General features: G+C 39.6%; 1 protein-coding gene across 1 annotated transcript in view; it reads right to left on the bottom strand.

The window, feature by feature from the left end:
- AGPS (alkylglycerone phosphate synthase) overlaps nt 1-25,292 on the bottom strand; it is a 114,855-nt gene that overhangs the window by 49,605 nt on the left and 39,958 nt on the right. The window contains exons 9-13 of the mRNA XM_026647593.2: nt 16,478-16,603; nt 14,300-14,408; nt 9,104-9,231; nt 5,694-5,745; nt 1,446-1,522 (exon numbers count right to left, since the gene is read on the bottom strand). Of these exons, the coding sequence (XP_026503378.1) occupies nt 1,446-1,522; nt 5,694-5,745; nt 9,104-9,231; nt 14,300-14,408; nt 16,478-16,603 (492 nt within the window). The remainder of the gene's footprint in view (nt 1-1,445; nt 1,523-5,693; nt 5,746-9,103; nt 9,232-14,299; nt 14,409-16,477; nt 16,604-25,292) is intronic.

The following is a 25,292-nucleotide window of genomic DNA, read 5'->3' as shown; positions in this document are numbered from 1 at the left end:
TAAAGTTTGTGGACAATACCAAGCTGGGAGGGGTTACAAGTGCTTTGGAGAACAGGATTAGAATTCAAAATGATCTTGACAAACTGGAGACATGGTCTGAAATAAATAGGATGAAATTCAATAAGGACAAAATGTAAAGTACTACACTTAGGAAGGAATAATCAATTGCACAAATAGAAAATGGGAAATGACTGCCAATGAAGGAGTACCGCAGAAAAGGATGGGGGTGTTATAGTAGATCGCAAACTAAATACAAGTCAACAATGTAATATTGTTGCAAATAAAGCAAACATCATTCTGGGATGTATTAGCAGGAGTGTTGTGAGCAAGACATGAGAAGCACTACTCAGCACTGATAAGGCCTCAACTGTAGTAGTGTGTCTAGTTCTGGACATCACACTTCAAGAATGATGTGAACAAACTGGAGAAAGTCCAGAGGAGAGCAACAAAAATTATTAAAGGTCTAGAAAACACAACCTACAAGGAAAGATTGAAAAAAATTGGTCTGTTTATTCCAGAGAAGAGAAGACTGAGTGGGGACATGATAACAGTCTTCAAGTTCCTGTAAGGTTGTTATAAAGAGGGGCATGATAAATTGTTTTCCTAAACTACTGAGGTCAGGACAAGAAGTAAAGGGCTTAAATTGCAGCAAGGGAGATTTAGGTTAGACATTAGGAAAAACTTCCTAACTGTAAGAGTAGTTAAGCACTGGAAAATTGCCTAGGAGGTTGTGGAATCTCTGTCACTATTAGTTTTTAAGAATAAGTTAGACAAAACACCTGTCAGACTTAGTTCTGCCTCAGTGCAGGGACTGGACTAGACAACCTACTGAGGTTCCTTCTAGTCCTACATTTCTATGATTCTATAATTAACCATTGTGACAACTTATAAAAGGGTCATGGTGGATTCCCCATCACTGACAATTTCTAAATCAAGCCTGTATGTTTTTCTAAAAGATATGCTCTGGGAATAATTTGGGGGAAGTTCTACGGACTATGTGATAAAGTAGGTCAGACTAGATGATCACAATGGTCCCTTCTGGCCTTGGAATCCATGAATCTATGCATCTTATCCCACATTACACTGGGAGTAGTAGAAAGACCATACCTATTTCACATGGGAGTTACGAGGACTAGTTAATGTTTGTACAAATCTGAACATGTGAAGTAGTCCAAGTATTTAGTTTTTATACTTTAAAATGAGTATTATTGCACAGAAAAAGTGAATTAGTTTAATTTGCTGCAGTCTAGCATTCACAATGGTAATCTTGATAGCGAAACAAGCTATCCCCACCATTTCCTTGAGATCCTTGGATGAACCATTATGCGAAATTTCTGCACTGTTACAACTGTTACATTTCAAGAGCACCTCAATTCATGAGACAATGTACTAGAAACTTTCTGAATCCTAAACTGCTAAATAGCACTAAAATAAATATTAAATACCTTTGTGATGTAGAATTTTTTCAGCCCATCCAAAAATGATGTAAAAATTGAAGCAACCTGTGGTTTAAGAGCATGCCCTTTGGGGGGAAAAAAAAGAGGAAAGAGTAAGTTAACAAGGCAGTAATAGCTGCAAGATTTTCAGAAATCTGATCTTACTTCATCATGTAACGAAGAACTCTGATAAGGGATTTATAGGTAAAGCTCTGACAAAGGACTCAGAACATTTTATTTTTTGTAACTTAAAATTTAATAATGAAGAAATCTCCTTTGAGATTTTAGAGAAAATGTTTTTCATTAATTGTTATTCAAAAGGAATACGTGGGGAATAGTGTGTAGAAATGTATCCATTACCATATCTTCATTCAGACATGTAATTCTGATTAATCTTAGTTCAGGTCATCACAAATATACGGCACATAGAAAGTTTAAACCACACTCCATTTTTTTAATGGAATAGAAATTAATGGTTGCTGGTTTTATTTATTTTTTTAAGTTATGCCAAACCATTGAAACAAATATCCAAAAATGAAGTAACGTGTATAGAATTTTCCCCCTTCCTGGTTATATCGCTTGTGCAGATTTCTCTACATAAAACTAGTAATTGCTTCCTTAATCACATACGCAGAATTAAAGGTACCAGAATACACAAATGGCATCTTGGAGTCTGTTAAATTAACATCTATGCCTCAGGACTGGGTTGAATTGAGATGAAAGCCTTTTACTGTGTTCTCCACTGTTTTCAGTTACTAGCAATGTCTGAACTCCCATAACTGCTTTATTTTAATAGCCTTACATCTGGCTTACATGCTGTGAGCCCAATTCATAAAAAAGTTATGCACTGTTTACATGGTATTTCCAAATACTTCCTTGTAAAATACTTCAAAGTATTTTCTCCTGAATAAAAGCATGAACTTCAGTAATTCATTAGCCTTCTTTCCTCTTCACTAAAAAGAGCAACTCTCCTTTGCATACTAAGATAAGAACAAGTTGCAAAAAGTACACCTCTATATACATTTGATGAATGACAAATGTGCATAGAAAATTGACATACACAAAAAGACTGCATCAGTTAAGGCAATAAAGGACAATAATTTACTCAACCACAACCTTTAAAAGAAACGGGAAGATATTTTGCGTGCTTAAGAAATAGGTTCAGGGTTTATGTTTTTCCGGCAGCCATTAACTATCTCACAAACACTTAAAACAGTGGAGAGAGCTGTTTAAAGTACTTGTGAAGTTAATTAGAATAAGTGAAACAACCCTAAACTCAGGTCTAAGCCACTAAGTGGAGGACCAGTTTTCAAATATTTTCAACTATGTTAGTAAATTTTAAATCTAAACTTGCAATTTCAAATTTTAAAAATGCATCTGTTCTTTGCTCTAGGTACACATTCAGTATAATAGAATACAGAAGATCTAAGTCCTTAAGAACTATGCATCCCCCCGCCCCCCACTCATTCCTGTTATTGGGACTAGTCATTACTACTCCCCAACTTCATTTACCCCTCAAAGCACTTCCTCAAAAACCTGGAGGGGACAGGCAAACCCTGCTACATACCCTAAAGTTCCACACCCCCTGACTTTGTTGGACCAAAGGGTAAATGACCTACAGGACTAAAGTCCCTCACTGAAAGCATGCTGCCATCAGCATCCTCCTATTTAAATCAGGAGATGGATAGCCTGAGACCTCTCCTGAAGGCAACTGTCATGCTATCACTTCAGTGAGCAATCTCAGGTAGTCAGCCTCTAAACCATAAGTCTTCATAGGTCAATCACATTGCATTGATTCACATCCACAAACAAATAGTACCAAGCGTAATGTGCTCCCTGAAAGATATCCCAGTAAGCAAGGGGGCTGGTTTATTCTGTAACCGTTTAATTTTCTGTATTGCGTTCAGGTATAGCCTCAGTCAGAATACATTACAGAAATTCCATTTTGAAAAGGTAAAAATATGGGTTAGCTACAAAAAGGACAGTAACTGAAGACTATTTAACCCCCAAGTCTAGCACACAAGTCACAATGCATTCACTCATTTTCAGTTCCTCAATACACAATGTATACACAATTTCACAAGCAATGCATATGCTTTTACTTTAACTGGAAATAGCCTTCTAGAGTAGATTTGCATACCAATACCCACAGATTTATATATGATTAAAACTGACTGTAGTTATGTACACATGTCCATATACACTGAATTACAACTACATCTCTACCTCAATATAATGCTGTCCTCGGGAGCCAAAAAATCTTACAGCGTTATAGGTGAAACCACATTATATCGAACTTGCTTTGATCCACCAGAGTGCGTAGCCCCCTGCCCCCGAGCACTGCTTTACCGCGTTGTATCCGAATTCATGTTATATCAGGTCGTGTTATATCGGGGTAGAGGTGTGTATTCCTTAGAGCATAACTTACTAGGAAAGTGCTGTTGACAGCTCAGAGAGCCAAGCAACAGTAATGATGATCTTTTCCTTAATCTTAAACTAATGCTGCCTATCATTTCATTACACCCCAAATTTAAACTTACATTAATAGTATGGGGGTATTTTTTGCAGCAGAACCAATCCTATACTGACACTTTAATGTTTCTTGTCTGTGGAGTATAAGTTACATATGCTACATAAGCTAACTTCTGGGCACCACATTTCAGGAAAGATGTAGACAAACTGGAGAGAGTCCAGAGAAGAGCAACAAAAATGATTAAAGGTCTAGAAAACATGACCTATGAGGGAAGATTGAAAAAAATTGGGTTTGTTTAGTCTGGAAAAAAGACAAGACAGAGGGGACATGAGAACAGTTTTCAAGTACATAAAAGGTTGTTACAAGGAGGAGGGAGAATTGTTGTTCTTAACCTCTGAGGATAGAACAAGAAGCAATGGTCTTAAATTGCAGCAATGGAGGTTTAGGCTGGCCATTAGGAAAAACTGTCAGGGTGGTTAAGCGCTGGAATAAGTTGCCTAGGAAGGTTGTGGAATCTCCATCATCAGAGATTTTTCAGAGCAGGTTAGACAAACACCCGTCAGGGATGGTCTACTCTAGATTATACTTAGTCCTGCCATGAGTGCAGGGGACTGGACTAGATGACCTCTCGAGGTCCCTTCCAGTCTTATGATTCTATGATATATTCAAAAGGGGATTCCCAATCAGTTTTGAAGATTTTTAAAAAAATCAAAATGTGTTAAAATAAAGCCAAGTTTTACCTTAAGATTCACACACACAACTCCCATTACCCAATGCATACCACAGGGAAGAACTGGACCCCAAATCATTTGAATATATAATCCAAATAGCATGTTTTACATATCAGACACCCACAAAATACCATTGAGAAGTGTCCCTTTAATACTGAGGGCATGTCTACACTTACCGTGAATCGACGCTGAGGCGATCGATCCACCGTTGGGGTCGATTTAGCGGATCTAGTGAAGACCCGCTAAAGCAACGGCAGATCGTTCTCCTGTCAACTCCGGTACTCCACCGGAACGAGACGCATACGATAAATCAACGGGAGAAACTCGTAGACACCCCAAAAAGTTGACCTAAGCTACGTCGACTCCAGCTACGTGAATAACGTAGCTGGAGTTGCATAACTTAGGTCAACTTTACCCTGTAGTGTAGACCTGCCCTGAGTGCATTACACAATCAGGATTGAGATACAGTGGCAGAAGTTCATGGAGGATGCTGCTTCTCTGCGCTATATCTATCTCTAGACAATATTATTAATCTCACTTTCATACACATTGCCCCTTTACTTCCAAAGAGTATTGTCACCATAAAATAAAAGCACATGTTGACATACTGCATAGGATATGCACCTTGTTCACTTCATTAGTCAATAAGATTTATGGACTGTCAGTGTTACAAGCACTGTACTCCAAAGTTGTCCACTAGCTACAGTAGCAATATGAAATTTTGAAGGAATTATTTTCAAAACACACGCTAATGCATTTCTATAAGGACTCCCAAAAGAAGTCATCAACAAGATTTGAACCTAGGACTTTTAGCACCAAAGCATAGACTTCTACTGCTTAAGACAAAGAATGAACTCCATTATTTGAAAGCAATAGTAGGCTACTCTTCCTACTCCTAACAGTCACATTTCCAAAAAGGCAAAAAGATTCAAACTAGAAATAAGACACAGACAAGCAGTCTGGATTTTAAGCCTGGATATCTCACTTAAGACCAGGCACTCTAGAAATAGAATATAAATATTATTTTTTTGGACACAATATTTGTGAACTTACCAAACTGAAATTGTGCATTGTCCACAAGGCGAATTGATGCAGGAGCACACCTCTAAAAAAAGAAAAAATATCAATTTGTAAATAAAATTGTGCTGAAGTGGTTTAAACTATGAGTCATGTTTTCATATAAAAAACTCAGCATATATAAAAGGCGTTAGTACCCTATTTCTATTTCCTTTATTTTCAGCATATATTCACTGCAAGGATAGATATTCACTTAATGTGTAGATTTGACCAATTCAAAAATCTCAGTTTTAAAGTACATCAACTCTTCGGCATCAGGCCAAAATCTGGCTCTAGGCTTAATTGTGTTTATAACCAAACAGGCATACATTAACATAGCCCAAAGAAATCCAGCATTATTTTAAGGTAATGTCCTGTGCTCTAAACAGAGACCTCTGCAGAGATAATTCCAAATGGAACTAATCTGCACTGGCAGGGACGTGTATAGGGCTGAGCTTTTCTGGTCTTAAAAAAATGGTTATACTCCTGATGCTTGATCTTTGCTATGGAATGTTTTTCAATAGCTGTGGCTAAAGAGGGCATGTGAAGACACACTGTATACTAGTTTAAAAGGGACAAATTCAGGGTGAATAGTTTCTGCCCTATGCTTCTTCTCCTGTTCACAGCGTTTTGTGAATCCTTAGAGTATCAACTCAAGCTAGCATCTGGCCCAACATGTTTATTACACATTTTAAGGAAAAAACTTATTTACCTGTATAGGACTGATCCCTGTGGGACCCCATTGGAAACACACTTGTTTGATGATTCCGTATTTACAATTATATTTTGAGACCTATCACTTAGCCAGCTTTTAATCCATTTAATGTGTGCCATGTTAACTTTATATCATTCCAGTTTTTCAATCAAAATATCATGCGGTACCAAGCCAAATGTCTTACAGAGGTCTAAGTATAGTAGGGCAACATTATTCCTTTTATCAACCAAACTTATGATCTCATCAGAAAATGGTAACACATTAATATGACAAGATCTATTTTCCATAAACCCATGTTGATTGGCCCTTATTACCCTTCTTTAATTCTTTATAAAATGGGTCTCCTATCAGCCGTTCCATTATCTTTGCTGGGATCAATGTCAGGCTGACAAGCTTATAATTACCCGGGTCATCCTGGCACAACATTAGCTTTCTTCCAGTAAACTGGAACTTCTCCAGTTCTCCAAGACTTATTGAAAAAAAATCAACATTTACAGTCCAGCAAGCTGCTCAGCAGCTCTTTTAAAACTCCCGAATGCAAGTTATCTGGATCTGCTGATTTAAAAATGGCTAATATTACTACCTTCTGTTTAACATCCTCCAGAGATACTAGTGGAATGCAAAGAGTGTTATCACCACCATATGATGAGACTCATCTGTTTTTTCTCCAAATGCAGCACAAAAATATTCATTGAACTTCACTGCCTTTTCTGCATTATCATTGATAATGCTACAAATTTCCATCTAGTAATGGACCAATACCATTGTCAGTCTCTTTTTTATTCCTAATATATTAAAAATGTATTGTCTTTCTCTCTGCTGGCCATAGATTTCTCCTCATTTCCCTTCGCTTCCCTTATCCATTTTCTACAATTCCTAGCTTCTGATTCATTACTATTAACTTCCCCTTTCTTCCATCTGTGTGTGTGTGTGTGTGTGTGTGTGTGTGGTGCTTCAGTAGGGCCAATTTCACAAAGCTGAAAACAAGTGAGCCAAGTCAGCTGGGAAGAAGCAATTATATCTACATCTACCTGGTCTACACTTTATTCTGCTTGCACATTATAAATGTGATCAACTCATGATCATTACTTGTACCTAAGCTACCATTAATTTTTAATTCTGTGATCAGTTCTTCTTTATGTTAAGACAAGTCTAACTGTGATGGCAGCAACACTGAGTTAGGAAACTCATCTCTAACGTTTAGAAATTTCAAACATGTTTCAGTACTGGAAGCACGAGACCTCCAGCATGTCACTCAAATTTAAGTAGTACCCAGCATGATCATGCTGAGCTTTTTTTCTACACATTATAGATAGGTGCATAAGAAGGTGGCCGTCCTGTTCCCTATTGTGACTGGATGGTCAGTAGCAGACATCAATTTATACCACACCTTATGATCTATCTATTAGGACATTGATCCATAAGCATTCAAGATCATTTTCTTCCAAGTTATCAGTGACTTTAAAACCGGTAATGCCATTTTTGGTAGAGTGCCAGGATACCATAGATCCACATTATAATACTTTTCGATCCACTATTATCCATCCATGCTACTTTTCTCATTGCAGTTTTATTCTGACATTAAATTGTGCATAAAACAAGATATAATTGACAGTTCAACACAAGAGAAGAGAAAGTATATCACACAAAAAAATTAAAATGGCTATTTCAGAGCTTCAACAAAAAGTCTGTCATATACATCTTATGCTATATTTACTGTGCAGCAGCAAGCTAGCTTTAGTGCAGGTTACAGTGAAGGTGATATCAACTCATTTACTATTTTTAAATACTATAATATTTTTTTCTTATATAGTGCTTTTTCTTAGTAATGTATATTTAGAATCCACCCCATGAGAATTATCCATTATTAAGGGGTTTTTTGGAGGGTGTTTTTTTTTTTTTTTTTTTTTTTTTCTTTTAAACATCCTAAGATTGTGTGTTCAAGACCTTTGTGAAAACTAGCCCGGGAATGTGCATGCTGAACACTACCGTGAGAATGCTCCAGGCCAATACTATCCAGGCTACAGAACTTTCCAAGGAAAACTGGAACAGTCCCAAGGTAGCTATGGAGGATAAAGACCACTTCAACCTGTAGCACCCCAAATATTGCTAGCTACTGTCCCCTACCTCCCAAATGCCCTGCCCCCCACTTTCTTATAGTCACATCTCTAGCAGATTGGATCTATTGCTTTCTTCTGTTACTAAGTGAACTAAGGAGAGTTCACGTATCTTCCAAAACAGTGCATGAGCACATCACCATGCTGGTGCATATGAACAGCAAGTGCCACAAATGTGTACAACTCTCCTAGTCTGCATAGGAACAACACGAAAATAAGTTTTATAAACTTTGCTAAAATATGATTTGTAAACCAATTGCATTGGCCTGCTAAACCCAGGGTTGTGCGTTCAATCCTTGAGGGGGTCATTTAGGAAACTGGGGTAAAAATCTGTCTGGGGATTGGTCCTGCTTTGAGCAGGGGGTTAGACTAGATGATCTCCTGAGGTCCCTTCCAACCCTGATATTCTATGATAACGTTAAAATTGATACTATCCCTTTAAGCCCACTTACCAACTACAAAAGTAGCCAGAGACAAACCAGAGCATTACTGTGCCACCTAGTGTTAGAATACAGATACTGTATGCATGAATGAAACAAGTGTAATAGAATTCAAAAACAAAAATTTCTCCTTACCTGCTTTGCTATTTCTCTTAAACAGGCCACTCCTCGTTCAAAGTTAGGAAATACTACAGAGCCATACTTCTGGTATTCAGGGATTGGTCGAATTTTTATTGTAACTTCTGTAACCACTCCAAGGGTTCCTTTAAAAAGGAAAATGAACATGAACATCATTTCTATGTCACAAAAATCTCTCTTGCTTTCTGACTTAACATGTATGTTTGAGTATTTTCATACTATCCCATAAGTGAGATGCCTTAAGAAAATTAAGTCAGATTTGTTAAATGTATTTTAAAGCCTAGAGTAGTATTTTTATTGTGCATCATTTCACTAGAAGCTTAATTTTTCTTTCTACATAAGCCTTCAATTAGAAGTTGACAGTTAAGGCAACGTTCTTCAAACTGTGGATCAGATTTTTTTCACAAAATGATCAAATAAGCTCAAGATGTCTAAAAACTAATAGTTTTAATACAGTATTCTGCAAAAGCTCAGCTGGTTTACTGCATTTACACCAGGCTTTGCCACTGTTTTTGACAGGCTCTAAATAGAACTGTCAAGTAAGGAAAACAGGCTGCCCTATCCAGATGTACAAGACAATGAGGTTTAAAAATAAATATTTTCCCCATTCTACTCAGTGATTTGTAGTGGGGGCAATCAGGGTTTTTTTTTTATTATTATTATTTATTATTATTATTAGAAGAAGATTGGGATTAGGAAAGATAGGCTAAGATGGTTTGAAAATCCTTTAACATTAGGACTCTAAACAAACAATTTAGGACAGAAAAGATTTCTTCAGGTAACAAGTTAACCAGTTCAAATTACTGAAGTTAACCTGAAGATCATACAAGAGATACTAGAGGTCTGGTAGACTAGTGATGACATAACTTTTCAAGTCTTTAAGCTGGTTTTGGGGAAGCCATCACAGAGTCTGACTAACTGTTAATGGGGAGCTATTCAATGTTAGAATGCCATGATAAAATGGCAATATGTTGTGCTAAAACCAACTCAAATTAGTGTTGTAAGTATGGTTTCAGTGTCTTCAAACAAATTGAAAACGTTTAAAAACATGTAAATGTATGTACATCCAATGCACTTAAGTCAGAAACTTTTGTCAGCACACGTGCTCCAGCCATCTTTGTTCCTGGAGCCAAGACCATAAAAGGGGTGTGACCATCACCTCTCTCTCCATTTTTTCACACCATCTAATACCTCAAGTAGTAGGGGAAGGTGGAATGGTCATGGAATGTATCTGCACACAATACATCACAAAGAACAAAAGTTACTATACAGGTAAGTAACAGTTTTCCCTCCTTTGAGTGATTGTGCACATATACATTCCACTGTGACTCACCAACAATTTCCTTACAGGTGATGGGACTTTTGATTATTTGAAAAGTGACTGAAGTCAAAAGCACTGCTGTACTGACTCGCTGAAGTTGGCACTGTCCCAGGAAGCTTGAGTGAAAGCAATGTGTCTGGAAAAGGTATGTACTGGCAACTGCGTTGTTCGTTTGCAAATGTCCACTATTGGTATGTTACTGATGAAATGTAATAGGACCCAGTGGGCTGTTATTCTCAGAGGATGAGAAAACTTAGCTAGATTATAGCAGAGCTTAATACACTCAAATACAGGAAAGGGGGGGTTGGCTTAGAGTGCCTGGAGCTCCAGTACCCTTCTTGCGTAAGTAATTGCTAGCAGAAATGCAGTTTTCATTATTCTTCTCATCAGATATGGACCTTGCCATGCCAATTTGCTGCAGCCTCATCAGCGACGTGCAGAGCTCTCAGACAACCATCAAATCTGGTCAGAGGGCAGTCATTAGTGATGTGAGACATTGTCTTTGGCCACAGCTGCATTTGGGATCCTCATTGGCCCCAAGGGTTGGAAGGCTGTCTGCACATTGACCCTGGTCTCTTCAAAATCCATGAATGGGGCAAATCAAAACTGGGTACATGCATGGTTGGGTCAATTATAAGAGACTGGTTTCTAATGTCAGCTGCAGATCATTCTTCACACCACATCAATCCCTCAGAGAAATCTGGGTAGGGCAAGTGGGCCCACAACAGGTGCCTTGACGACAAGCATGCTTTTGGGTAGTTGAAGAGGTCGTGTATAGTGGTAGGCTTGGGTTTGCCCTGATCTTCTCATCAATTCTGGCTGTAGCAACCAGAGGGACGTGTGGAGGAGTGATGTGGCTTAACACAGGGAACAATGTGTGTAATTGCGCCAGTTATGATGTACATGGTTGAGTGCAGTTATGTGTCAACCACTTTTACATGAGACAAATGGAGTCAGACCAGAGCACAGTATTCTGCTGCAGAGTAAGAGAGGGCTAAACCAGATGATTGGCGATTTTGAGCATTTGCTCCCTATAAAGTGGTGGCCAATTTGCCTAGAAGGTTGTTACACATCTTCACCTTAGCCACAGTTTTCCTCGGGTAGATAAGATATGTGAGAGATCTATCTAGGGTTACTCCATGTAATCAGCAAATCACATTCAGAGTGCTTTCTAGAGCTGAATCCTGAGTTGCCTGAAGACTGGCAATGCCAAACAGTAAGTTGATGGTGCCAATGTGGACTGCACTGAAGATACAGGAAGAACTGATCACGTTTTGGTGGCAGGTGGTGCAGACAATGCCGATGTAGCTGAAGCAGCTACAATTAGAATCAGACAATGTAGAGTCCAGCAAAGAGAAACAAGTCCTTTGCCGCATGAAAGGCTTGTGGCATTGATGGCACTGACAATGGAGGTAAATGTACAGCCATTGGAGATGGAACCAGATCCAATAATGCTAGGGTTGAAGATCTCTCCATTAAAGCAGTAGGCACCAGTCTCAACAACCCTGGTGGACGTGGAGTCTGAGTGGTGGTGCTTATGACCAGACCTCACAGCATTAGATGACTTTTTAAGTGCCTTTTTGTGGGATGAGGAGCACTTTCTATCAATCTCAAAACAGTTCTGAACACTGCAAGGAGGCCACAGGAGAGCAAGATTTCTCACCCAATATTGGCTTTGGAGCCTTGGCAGCTAGACATGCACTTCTCATGGAGACTTTCGGTCATGGTCAGGCTCTGAGGAGGGAGATGTTGCCATTTCGAGAAGATAAAATTTAAGACAAAACCTCTTCTATTTCTTTGTCCTAGTGGGGAACAATCTACAGCTAGAACATATGTCTCTCACCTAAACAAATTAAGCAACTTTTGTGCCTATTGGTGACAGGGATAACAGCCCAGCACATGTTAAATTGTTTAAAACCAGGGGATTTCTGCATGGCAAAAAAACCTACTAAAACAGCTCTTTAACTAAACTAGAATTGCAGTAAAGTGAACTATAACTATATACAAAGGAGAAAATCTCTTCTGAGCTGTCTAACTGAAGCTCAGAGGCAACGGGGAGCTCCAACTCTTGCTACAGGTGGTAACAACAGAGGGAGGCCATGGCTACTTCCATTTTATGCCTTCTGCTCCACATATGAAGATGGCAGAGGCCATGCACCGCCCAATGGTGCTGATGTCAAAAGTCTCTGACTTGAATACACTGGCCGCACACACTTTTATTGTGTGAAATATATATGTGCACAGTTACTTGAAGAAGAAGAGGCTTTTATCCTGCAGTTTCAACAAATTTAGTAACGAATTAGATTGCAAACTCTTCAGGACAGCAACTATGTCTCTCTCTATATTTGTACAGTGCCTAGCACAGTAGGGATATAATTCTGATTGGGGCCTTTTGGAGCAACTGCATGACAAATAATGAAGAAACTGGAAAAATGTATAGCATGCAGTGACAAGTCTATGGTATAGTAAAAAGATGGCAAGGTTAGCAAAATCCCACAAAAAGGCTAACAACTAGACTAAGTTTGAATGTTTTTGGAATTTCTCTTCACCTGATATGAGTAGCTTCTATTAACCCTGATTAGAGTTATAACAGACAAAGGGGATGATAGTGCACTTTTTATGACTTAAAAAGTAGTCAATATGAACTTACATGAAGATGGAAACAGAAGTCCTGGACTTTGGGAACTTTTAGATCATGTGTGGAATTGGAAGAAAATTTGTTTTGTTCTAAGAACTTAAACTCTTCCCTTCTCAGAAATCCAAGCAGCTACAAGGAGTTCTAAAGACTATTATTTAAACAGTCAACTCCTCTGTATAACATCTGAAAAAGATTCTCTTTCACTATAACTTATGGCAATTTTTTTCTGTGCAAAAATTTAACACCATTTGCAATAGGCATCCCTCAGGAATTTTTAATTTAAAAAGCTTTTCAGAGTTTTGGTTATCTACTGGACTAGTATGGACACCTTCGCACAGAGAAATCCTGCAGGAGTAATTAATACGTGCCAACATTATTTTTTGAAAAACAAAAACGAGAATAAATAAAAGGATACCGAACAGGAAAAGAATACACTACTGGACAATTATATTAATCTGCCCATGTGAACACTTCATTTTAAGTTAAATTTTTTTGAGTACAAATTTTTCTTGATGCATATATGTAATTCATATTACTTACTTCCACTTATGCATGAAAATGGAAATATTCAACACAGCAACCTTCCTGAACAAAGCCAACTAGAATGATTTAAATAATTATAAAGAGATACAAACCCAAAAGACAACATTTTCATATTAATAAAGAACTTTTTGAAATGTATTGCATCAATTTGGCACCATGTTTCATCTAAATGGGTAAGCCAAAATTTAACTGTGAACATTTGATTACTTCCAAGCAATTTTAAATATGAGTAGAGTCAGTTACATTTATTAAAACAACAAGAAACAATACGTCCCACATTAAGTAACATGGTAACAGCAGGTTAAAATAGAGATTTCATTACTGCATGACACAAACAAGCAAGAAGACAAGCTCAGTATTGTAATGATTAACATTTTTTTCTGATGTGTATATGGCAATGATTTGTAAACCTATTAGAATTTCCTAAAAGCTTGAGTTCAAAAATAAATTGATTATAGTTAGAGACACGAGAGCTGTTTTGAACATGCTTTTTTGTGTGTTTGTGCAACAACAATGCAGCTGTGATGAGAGCCACAAAGTATTACAGAAATAAAAGAAGATTCTTGAACTGTAGTACTACCCATTAAGTGAAAAATTATGTTTTGAATAAATAAAACCCAAAGGATTTCAAACCATTACAGAAACTGATTTAATCTCACTAATAGCATCTTGATATTACTTTTGTTTATACCTTCAGATCCCATAATGAAATGATGGATGTCAGGTCCTGTTGACATGCGAGGTACTTGACAGCTTTTTTCTATTACTCCTCTTGGGGTTACCATTTTTATATGAACCACCTGTTTAAACACATACAGTGATGAGTGTTAAATATTGAATAAATGTATAGTCACGTCATTAACATATATGGATTAATATATTCATATTAAAATTTCCATTTACCACAAAATGCAACTTAAACTTGATGTAATTATACTATACAATTTGGAAATCCTATAAATTACCCCCTAGAAATTTTGTGGAGTAACCTGCTAGCCACTAATAAATCTAATACAATTCAGTTAGTCAGTGAAAGCACAGATTCTTCTCATTGTTTTGCCAAATCAAACTCTTCTCTTCTGTCCCTTTATGCATGCCACAGTTAATCTACAATTAAACATTTTGTTGGGTTTCTCATGATATCCTAGCCTATATCTTCCCTTTGTTTGACTGCATTGGTTAGCTCTCACATATAGATACTTACTATATCACAGGAAAATAGTAGAGAGAGGAATATAACCCAATGGCTTCTCCTGAGCTCTTCATAAGACCACGAAGACAGTTTCATAACATGCATATTTACATAGTAACGTGCACTTTTATTTAAGCAGTTTGTATAACACAACAAAAACATTTTAATAATGAATTAATGGGCACTTAGATACAGCAAGCTCAGAAACAAAAATAAACTCAAAATGAAATTTATCTGAAGATTTCACTACATGCAAATAATACGTCATAATTAAATATTTGTGACACAAAGTATCAAAAAAGTGATTAAGCCACATCAGCCAACTGACTATTATTAAACATAGCACATTCACCAATGTTTTAATGACTACCAACCCAGCAGGTAGTTGGAGGACCGTCATCAAAAAAGTTAAGAGCTAATTGTTTACCATTTTTAAAGAAGTACATAATCCAAATATCAAGTAAATATACATCTGGTCCTTAACTATGTTTTATTATTTTAATGGATTAAAATGGATTTGAAAATTATTCTTCCTCCAATGATAGATGGTTTCACATGCCAAAGTTTAACTTGATGCAAATTAAGGTCTAGTGATACCTAACTATCTGGCATAACCCTTCCCTGCACACATAAGTTATATAATAGAAGGGCGCCTCAGTTACCAGGGCACAATCAGATGTCACATGTTGATATGGTTTTTAAGGTCAGGCTTGACAAAGCCCTGGCTGGGATGATTTAGTTGGGAATTGGTCCTGCTTTGAGCAGGGGGTTGGACTAGATGACATCCTGAGGTCCCTTCCAACCCTGATATTTTATGATTCTATGATAAAAATTCATCTTTGTTCGGATACCCTAAATGTTTCAGTCCTTTAAGGCACTACTAGACAATTTTTTTTTGGCAGCTACAGATGTTGTAAGCCATCAAAATACTTAACTTCATCTTGTACAAAACCTTTTTCCACCTCCACTCTCCCTGCCTCCATGCCCACCAAAATCCCAGTTAGTTACATATTGGTCCATTGGTATGAAAGATATTCTGTTCTAAAAGTGATTTAGAAAAAAATAGGGCAAGGACTCTGGCCAGCTGAGATTTTGACAGGAACATATCCTTCCTTTAAAAAACAAAAACCCCCCACCACACCCACACCCACCAAGAAAGCTGTTTTAGTTTTGCATCACTTAATACAGCAAAAGTGACAAAGAAATTCAATGAAGCTTCAAAACAGAAGGTGACAATACTCATATAAAGAGTTTAGTCTGCCTAATTTCCCACACACACCCCCTATATATAGCGGAGAGAGAGTGGGAGATGCAGAGTCATTTTTAAATTACCTTTATATTAAGGCTGCTTCAAATTTGGAATAAGGCACTTCCCTTTAGTAAGCAATGAGGCTATAGTAGGATTCTGGTGTCACTACTGTAAATGTTTACTAACATTTTATTTGAGAAAATTTACAGTAATGATGCCAGAATCGTATTACAGTTCCATTGTTTGCTAAAAGGGAGCGCTTTATTCCAAATTTGAAGCAGCCTTAATATAAAGGTAATTTAAAAGAACTGTTATACACCCCCCCACTTTCTCTGTCCCAATTATGAATAATTTACAGAGGCCAGAATCGAATGTTTCAAATTGGAGGGGAAATACTAGATAAAAAGAAATATTTATAAAAAAATTACCAAATCTTCAATGTTTCCATAGATGTTCTTTTTCATGCCTGATGCGCGTGTGGCCACCCATCCTCCAAGGGAGCTGAATTCCATAGAATCTGGTTCATGGCCTGTACAGTAACCACTCTCACCAAGCTAAACATAGAAAGCAATATTCCACTGATGTAAGATAGCCTGCTTTTGCTTAGTAATCAACATATTAATTTTTAAAAACATTTTAGATTTAAAAAACTTGCTAATGATAGGAAGGAAAAAATAAGTATCTTGAACCAATATTATTCAGGTACAAAGAGTCAACTCTCTTGAGATTTAAGTATAAATCTGATACAATGAAGTGGTTCTGTTTCTACTGTGCATACGCTAAGCAGTATATCATACTATGAGGCCAGTTTTCTCATCATACCCCCCCACCCACATTTTAAAACAAAGATCGCTATTGTTTGCAAAGATGTGATTCAAATACATGTGGAGAAAGATAACTAAGTAACTTCCAACTTCACTTAAACATTTTCAATAAATAAAGCACTTAATCTTTTGTTCTTTCTATCCTAATGTGATGTGCAGTAGAAGTCTGCAGAAATTCTGAGCAAATTGCTTGTATTTAATTCTCTCAAGAAGGAATGTGTTTTAATGCACAGCCATCTGGTTGGGCTTCCTGTATGCAATACCAATGACAAATTTGTAATGCAGATCATGCATTCCTGTACATTAAATAGTTACTTGTTTCTCATTTTTCTATATTAGCTTGGCTCTGCCATCTGTACAACACGTGAGTGGGATTGAATCCCCTTAAAAATGCAACACCAAGGCTATCCCCCTGAAATAATATAAAAAGCCAAGCAATCCTGTGTTGAATAGTACAGACTCCAACTACATTTACTATACTGGAGATCATCTATTTGTGTTGACCAATTTGATAATGATCCAGTTAAATGTTTGCCATTTTCAAGTACGCTATCTAGGCGAGGGACAGCAGCTATATTTGGACACACACACACACACACACACACACACGTGCGTGCATGCGCACATACTTGTGTGCATGCACACTATTATGTCTGAAAACACTTTAAAAACATTAAGGTCGCAAAGTTAACCACTCAAAAGTGGCACTCAATGCCAGAATTTAGGTTGCCTGCACAACCTTAATTCAACCTCCCCTTGTGTGTATACTTCACTTTAGTCTTTAATTGCATGAACACACTATTTCCCGCCCCCCCACAGGATTGCTGTCTCAGTGCACAGCTGTTTGGACAGTGCTCAGTGAATGAGCAGCTATTCAATGGATGATATGGGAACTGATGCAGAGAGAGATTAGGGTCAACACTTTACACTAATTTTGGGTGCCCTATTTGAGATGCCAATGGCCTGATTTTTCAGAGAAATTAGCATTTTATAGCACATCATTTGTTCAGAGCACAGCTTTCAATGACTTTAGATGCAGTGCTGAGCAATGCAGTGCAAGCCAGAACCTGTGTCAAGTTGGGAACTCCCAGAAAATGAGGAACACACTATTAGTGGCCATCTGTGAAAAGTTTGGTTTAAGTGACTTGAGTACCATCACACAGGAACTCTGTGGCATTCAACTATCTTAACCACAGGATCACCCTCTCTCTTCCTCAAATCCCCCGCCTCATTTCACTACATACACCTCTACCCCGATATAACGCTGTCCTTGGGAGCCAAAAAAATCTTACCGCGTTATAGGTGAAACCACGTTATATCGAACTTGATTTGATCCACCGGAGTGCGCAGCCCCGCCCCCCCGGAGCACTGCTTTATCGCATTATATCCGAATTCGTGTTATATCGGGTCATGTTATATCGGGGTAGAGGTGTACTTTCCAACTACTCCAGCAAATAAGGCAGGGGTCCTTCAGACAAACAGCTTCATCAACTGTACAACTAAATAAGGCAGAAGTCTTGGGAAAAATGTGATAATGTAATTAAAGACCATCATAATGAATATACATGGAGTGGGTGGGGGAAGGGGCAAGTTAAGGTCACAAAGGCAACCTTAATTCTGGTATTTCCTAACTTTTGTTTACTTGAGTTTGCAATCTCAAAGTTTTTTAAATGTAGTTTCTTGCATGTAGTCCAAGTTGTTTTTAAAAAGCATAGTGAAAAAATAAAATCTAGGTTTGTTCAACAAAGTTGGAACCTTTAAATCCATGAGCTCTGCTACTTGAGCCAACAGAGCAAGTAATAGCAGTAGTAGGTTGTCACCCTACATGAGCCAGCCACTAGAGGAAGATAAGGCATGTTTTGCCACTAGGCTTCACAGCTATTTGTACATCCCTGTGGAATTTTTTTTAATAAATATAATTTTATTTTTCTGGAATTTCATGTTATTTCATTTGATCCAGCAAAGAGTGAGGGGCGGGGGGATGGTTCCTACACCCAGGAGAGGAGGGGAGAGTGGCGTAGCAGGCCCTGGGGGGTAAGGGGATCGCAAACCAAATCCACCTCACATGCGCCCTGCAGTAGTGGCTCCTGTCCTCAGGGGGATAATAGGACCAGAGAGCGGGGTTGCAGCACCACTCAGGTTTGACCTGCCCATACCTCCATCATGAAGATAGAAAGGTGGCCGGGCCAAACCTGAGCAGTGCTGCAACTCCATGTGCCAGATCACAACATCCGGTATGGGGAGCCAGGCCCAGCACAAAGCCACAGGAGCCACTGATGAGGGGTGAATTTTTTCCCAATTAATTTTGTTTTATATTCTGCTTTTCTTTTTATTAAGTGTTTTGTATTTGCTATAAAGCCCAGGGCTCTAGCTATTGGCAGAGAGCAGAGATGCACTGAGACTCCAGAATCTTGGGTTCTATTCCAGGTTCTAAAGGGATCATAGTCTAATAGCTGGATCTTCTCCGTGACCCCTTCAGCAGGTCCTCCTCCTGATACCATCCTTCCCTCCTCCCAGTAACACCTCTCCAGGCCTGGCTCCTCATCCCCCTCTGTATTTTGTTCAAGCTGTTCCAATCCTCCTCCTCTTCACCGGGTGCTAGCCGGGGGCACCTTAAGCACACAGGAAAGTCTCCCTGCACTCAGCTCCAGTGCCACATGGCTCCTGGGTACCTGGAGGTGCAACCGTAGGTAGTCCTGCTGAGCCCATGCAGTCCTGGGATTGAGCGTGCTCAGATGAAATCTTCAGCAAAAGTGGTGAAACAAACAGGTCTCTACTTAGTACGTGCAAACTGTCATTCAGCAATTTGTAACTTGGTCAAGTTTACCCAACTCTGATGCAAGGAAAAAACCCCTCACCAAATTTCAACTTCTTGCTCCAAAGCATGGAGGCTACACAGCTTCTCAATAAAATGGTTAAGAATTTTTTTTAAATGGGCACAACAATGCCTTTTTCCCTAATCCGTTCTGCGAAACAGATGAATCCTTTTTGCTGACATTTTCCAGAATAATTAAATTTCAGCCCAAACAGTTAAAAGTTTGGCAGAGTAATAAGCAATTGAGAACAGGGTCTTGTAATAGAGAGTGTTAGGCAAGTTAATATTTTAGGAAATCTATCTGCCTTGCTCATTAACAGATCTGCTACAAACCACAAGTCATTTTAATGGATTATATAAGTTATTTTAAAAAAACCACACCGATAAATTCACATCTTTCCATTCCAGCATTTGAGTTTCAATATTTTGGTAGTTTCAATACAGGTCTGACTTGGCACACAGGTTTTCAGCTCCATTCAGGTTTCTTCTGCCCTTATCTAGATAAGCATTGCCACATCTGTCAGTCTGTTCGTTTTGGGTCTAAAGATTTTAGCTCTAGACTAAAAATAATTCATTTATGAATTAAGTTTGAAAAGTAGTTTCCTTTAAGAATGAAGCCATTCTAATATTTAAAATTGTTATTCTGCAATGGCAGCTATTTAAACCATGCAACATTATGAATGCAAGTTGTCATACTTTAACAAAAAAAAAGTAGCTATCTTCCAACTCCTCAAATAAAATCACTACCATGAAAAATTGCATTATTAGACTCCAAAAGGTATCTAACTTTCTCTTTTTATAAAGCCAATAGGTAGCACTATTTCTAATACTTTTGCATAGAACTTTCAGGCAATTATGTATACAATCAAAAAAGGAAATTAAACTCAAAATTCTGATATTGTGGGTTTGGTGTACCCACTGCCACCCTTTGGGTGCACATCTGTGTATCAGCCTCATCTATCCCGATCATTTTGGAATATGCAGACCCTGTGGAAATTTTTCAAATGTGTTTAAGTTACTAAACATGTTAGAAAAATGTACCTCATGTCAAGTGTGGAGTGTGGATCTGTACTGAAACTCTATTTAAAAGAACTCCAGTTCTCAGGTGAGTAACTCTGCTCCTTCGAATACTGTCAGTACAGATCTGCACTCTTGGGAGATTCACATGTAGGTGTGGACTGAGCTGCAGGCAGAGCATTTCCATAAACTGGAACATTCTGAAGGCATGCCTTGGATCTAGCCAAGTGTGCTATGTTTCTTTCCAGGATTGTGTGGACAAGCATTGGGAGGAAACAGCATGGCCCTCTACCCGCCATATAACAATGAATAATCCAGGGGATTTATGGAATGTTTTGTCCTATTACGGCCCACTTCAGCATCAAGCTTGTGTAACCTGTCTTCCCTGGCAGCCAATGCATCTTTAAGGAAGACTATTAACTAGATAATCTGATTCAGACAAAAGTCAGTGGCCACACTAGGGATTAATTTGGTGTCAGGTTGTACAGAACCAAGGTATACTTAAAGAGGACTGTATAAGAAAGGTCAGCAAAGAAAGGATGGAGCTTGCTGGCTCTCCTAACTGAAGTTATTGTTTCAAGGAACAGTCTACAGAGACAGGTCACAGAACAGTTTCCTAATGACCCAAGACCCCCATCATTAGCAAATCTCACCTGCTCTGCACCTCCAATCTCTCCATCTGTCCCCTTGCCCCATTCCCTCTCAAGAGCCTCTTTCACTCTTTTTCTGTCTCTGCTGTGGCTTCTTCCTTTCAAACTACAAGCAAGATCTAGTAGCTATATCCTGAGGAAGGCCCTTGATTCCATCTTCAACTATTGTCCCACATATCTTTTTATTCACTTTAAAATAATCAAACAGGCCATTTACAACTTCCAAGTTTCCCCTCCTCTAACTCAGTTTTGGATACACTCCAATCAAGTTTCTGTTCTCTCCACTCTACTGAAAATTCTCTCACCAAGGTCTTCAATGACTTCTACCTAGCTAAATCTTAAGGCTTTACCCCACATTTGATCTTTTAGCTGTTTTTGATAACTGATCACACTCCCCTCCTAATTCTGTTGTTCTTTGGCTTCTGCGGCACTATTTTTTTACCCTCCTCTCACCACTCTCTCTTTCACCATCTCCTCCTGCAGTTCCTCTTTCATGTTCCCTCTTTAGGAGTCCCTCAAGACTCATCTGCTCACAAGGATTCAAGTATTATTTCCATGCAGATGACAGTTCTCATCCCATGCTTTCCTCTGATTCCCTCCATTCACTCCTAATTATCAGACCATTTGACATTTTTTCCCCTGGGATGGCTCACTGGCATCTAAAGCATAACAAGAAATTATCTTAAATTTGGAGGGAAAATAATCTCCACTTCCCCCCATTCCTCTATTGCGGTTTACACAACCCAGCCCTATAAACTGAGAGTCAAACTCCTCTCTCCCTACATATCTCATCCATGAGCACATATGCTGTTTTGCCTCCTCAAGAATCCAACCCTTCCTCTCTGGCTTGATAGTTAAGATGTTGATTGATTCTCTGGCCATCTCCTATATTGATTACTGCATCTTTTTTCCTCTCCAGCCTCCCAAACCCACATCAATCACCCTCCAATTCATCCAAACTGCAGCCACTAAGATTATATAGTCTTCACCCACTGTTCTAACACTCACCACCCCATGCTAACCTGATTTCACCCACTGGTTCCACCTTGCACACTGCATTAAATTTGTTCTTGTCTTTACTTTCCAGGCCTTCACTGCAGCCTACATCTTCAGAACTTTTCACCAACCCTCATATCTGTTCCAGTAGAGATATCAGCTTTAACGCCTTGATCATTTCCATCTCCCATCATTTTTTCATGCTGTCCTTTTCATGTGGTTGCCAACCCACCATTTCCTCAAACTTCTGCCAAAGACTTACTTTCTGCAATGCTGAGAAGTAGTGAATTAAATAAAAACTCTCTCAGCTATCCCCTCCTCTGTGTTGCTCAGTGCTTCTTCCCCCAACCCCACATCTGCCTTCAGAGTGTAAGCTCTTGTGGGCATGGACTATTTATATATCAGGTACAATTAGGGTGACCAGCTGTCCTGATTTTATAGGGACAGTCCTGATATTTGGGACTCTCTCTTATATAGGAGGCCTATTACCCCCCACCCTCTGTCCCGATTTTTCAGACTTGTTATCTGGTCACCCTAGGTACAATGCTGAGCACATTGTGCTTAAATTAAAAATAATCACAACTAGAACCCCTTGGTTTTAACTGTCTCCTCCTTTAGTATTTTCTGTTATTAACTTAATCACTGATATTTTAATAAGCTTGCAATCAAGTTGTTTAATAAAAATATATTTATTACAAGTCATAAGTTTAACACATTGCCTGATTCTGTATTCCTTGCATACCCAGGAAATCATAATGAAGTCCCTAACATATATTTAATGTGCCCAAATATATTTAATGTGCTAAAACCTTACCACGAATACAAATTTATATTCAGCACTGACCAGATTGTCAGCCAGAGCCTCTTTATATTACTGTGAGGAAAATTTCCACTGAAAGGTCAATTCAAAATTCCATTTCCTAGTCAAGAAGAAGCTCTGAAGGAAAAACCGCATGAGTTTTAAGTTTAATGTACTATTTCAATTTGCAAGTTATGAAAGGCAGCTGCAGAAGGAGAGGGAATATTATGCCTTACTCTAGTAGAAGGAAAAATTGTATGGCATTTAAAGGATGGAATAGTTGGTGAAATATCAGAAGTTACTAACCTAGAAAAATGTCATTTAAATTAAGGGAATATGCTCTGTGCATTTTAATTCTAACCTTTAAAAAAAAAACCCAGAGATTTGAAAAGGTTAAAATATTACATCAAATGATAAAAGAGGCTATAAAATAAGAGGCATGAAAGGCCATCTCTCTCACCAGCAACAGCTCTGTTGGTAAAGTCTCTGACACACATCTATTTGGTAAAAGCTAGAATACCCCCCACCCCTCAATAAAAAGCTGCTCTTTAATTAAATTATTAAATTCCTTTATCAAAAGTCTGATTGCTTCAGAATCTTGTCTTACAGGTGTACTGAAGAATTCTATATGCCTTAAAAGGATGGGTTTCTTAAATTAGCAATTAGTCCATTCCATGGCATACTTGTAGTTCATTGCTGTCTTCCATGTTAGGGAGGTTCGGCATCTAGCTTTGGACTACCACTTGCTTTGTCATTGGAAGTCAGCGTACCCCAGAAGGTGTTAAGCAAACATCTACCACCAGCTGTACATAGTTGAACACAGACCTTGAAGGGTGCTGGAGCTTCTCAGAAAACATTGCTACAGTCACATCTTTATTAAGATTAAGACCAACTTTCTGTTTAAACCTTGACTCTTAAATGCTCTAAAATCCACATGGTTACTTGGATTGTCTTGAAATATGGTGTGCCTCGTGGGAGAGTGGGGCTTGACAACTGAGCAAATTTTGGAGCCATTTGATCTTCGGGTGACCAGACGTCCCAATTTTATCGGGACTGTCTCGATATTTGTTTGTTTGTCCCACGTCCCGACCGATGTGCAGTCGCGACACTGGACAAACAAGCAATTTTGCCCTCCTGGAAGGGTTCTCGCCCCACCCCCACTCTGCCCCCTCCTTCCCCCATTGGCTCCCTCCCCAAATCCCCGCTCTGGCCCCGCCTCTTCCCCAAGCACGTGGCATTCCTCCTCCCTCCCAGGCTTGCCGCTGTAACGCCGGCGCAAGCCTGGGAGGGAGGGGGGTGGTGAGTACGGGCACCGGGCGGGCAAGGGGGCTGCTCCCCCAGGAGAGAGACGGGGGGGGTTCCGGACCCCGGCAGCGGCGGGGGAGAGCGGCTTGGGGCCGCACGAGTGGCTATGTAAAGTTTATCGGCTCGAGGTGGACCCCTGCTGGTCCTTGACCCTGTAGGGGGTGGTAACGAGCTGAGTTCCCCCTCCCCCTGGCTCCTCAGCTGAGCACCCCCCATCTCCCTCCTGGGGGAGCAGCCCCCTTACCTGCCCACCCAGTGCTTCCAGCTCTAGGAACTGTAAGCCGGCCACCACCCCCTCCCTCCAGGCTTGCGCCGGCATTACAGCTGCAGGCCTGGGAGGGAGGAGGAATGCCACTCAGCTGAGGAGCCAGGACGAGGGGGTTGGGGGGGGACTCGGCTCCTTACCTGGCCTGCGGCGGCCGGCGGCACATGCTGGCGCGGGGCGGGGACGCTACCCCCCTACAGGGCAGGGTGAGGAGCCGGCCGGGGTCCCCCCCAGCCGATAAATTTGACGTGGCCACTCGCACGGCCCTGAGCCGCTCTCCTCCACTGCTGCCGGGGTCCGGAGCCCAGCGCCTCTCCCGCTTGGCTGCGCTCCAGCGGCTCCTTCCCTGCAGGGCAGCGGGACAGGCCGCATGTGCCCAGGGCCTGCTAATTCCCCCGGCACCTGCAAAACAGCTTTTTTTTTGTTTACTTTTTTTTGGTGTTTGTTTTTTACGCTCTGGCCCCACCCCCACATCCCGATATTTCAGGTCAGTGATCTGGTCACCCTATTTGACCTCCAGGTTCCCAAGATACAGCCGCCTCATGCCACCTCAAACCCCCACCCCCCCCCCC

This window comes from Terrapene carolina, unplaced genomic scaffold (assembly GCF_002925995.2).
Source record: "Terrapene carolina triunguis isolate 2854851 unplaced genomic scaffold, T_m_triunguis-2.0 Scaffold62, whole genome shotgun sequence".
Taxonomy (NCBI): domain Eukaryota; kingdom Metazoa; phylum Chordata; order Testudines; family Emydidae; genus Terrapene; species Terrapene triunguis.
Note: the sequence above shows the minus strand (reverse complement) of the source record. Positions and strands in the feature narration are given on the sequence as shown.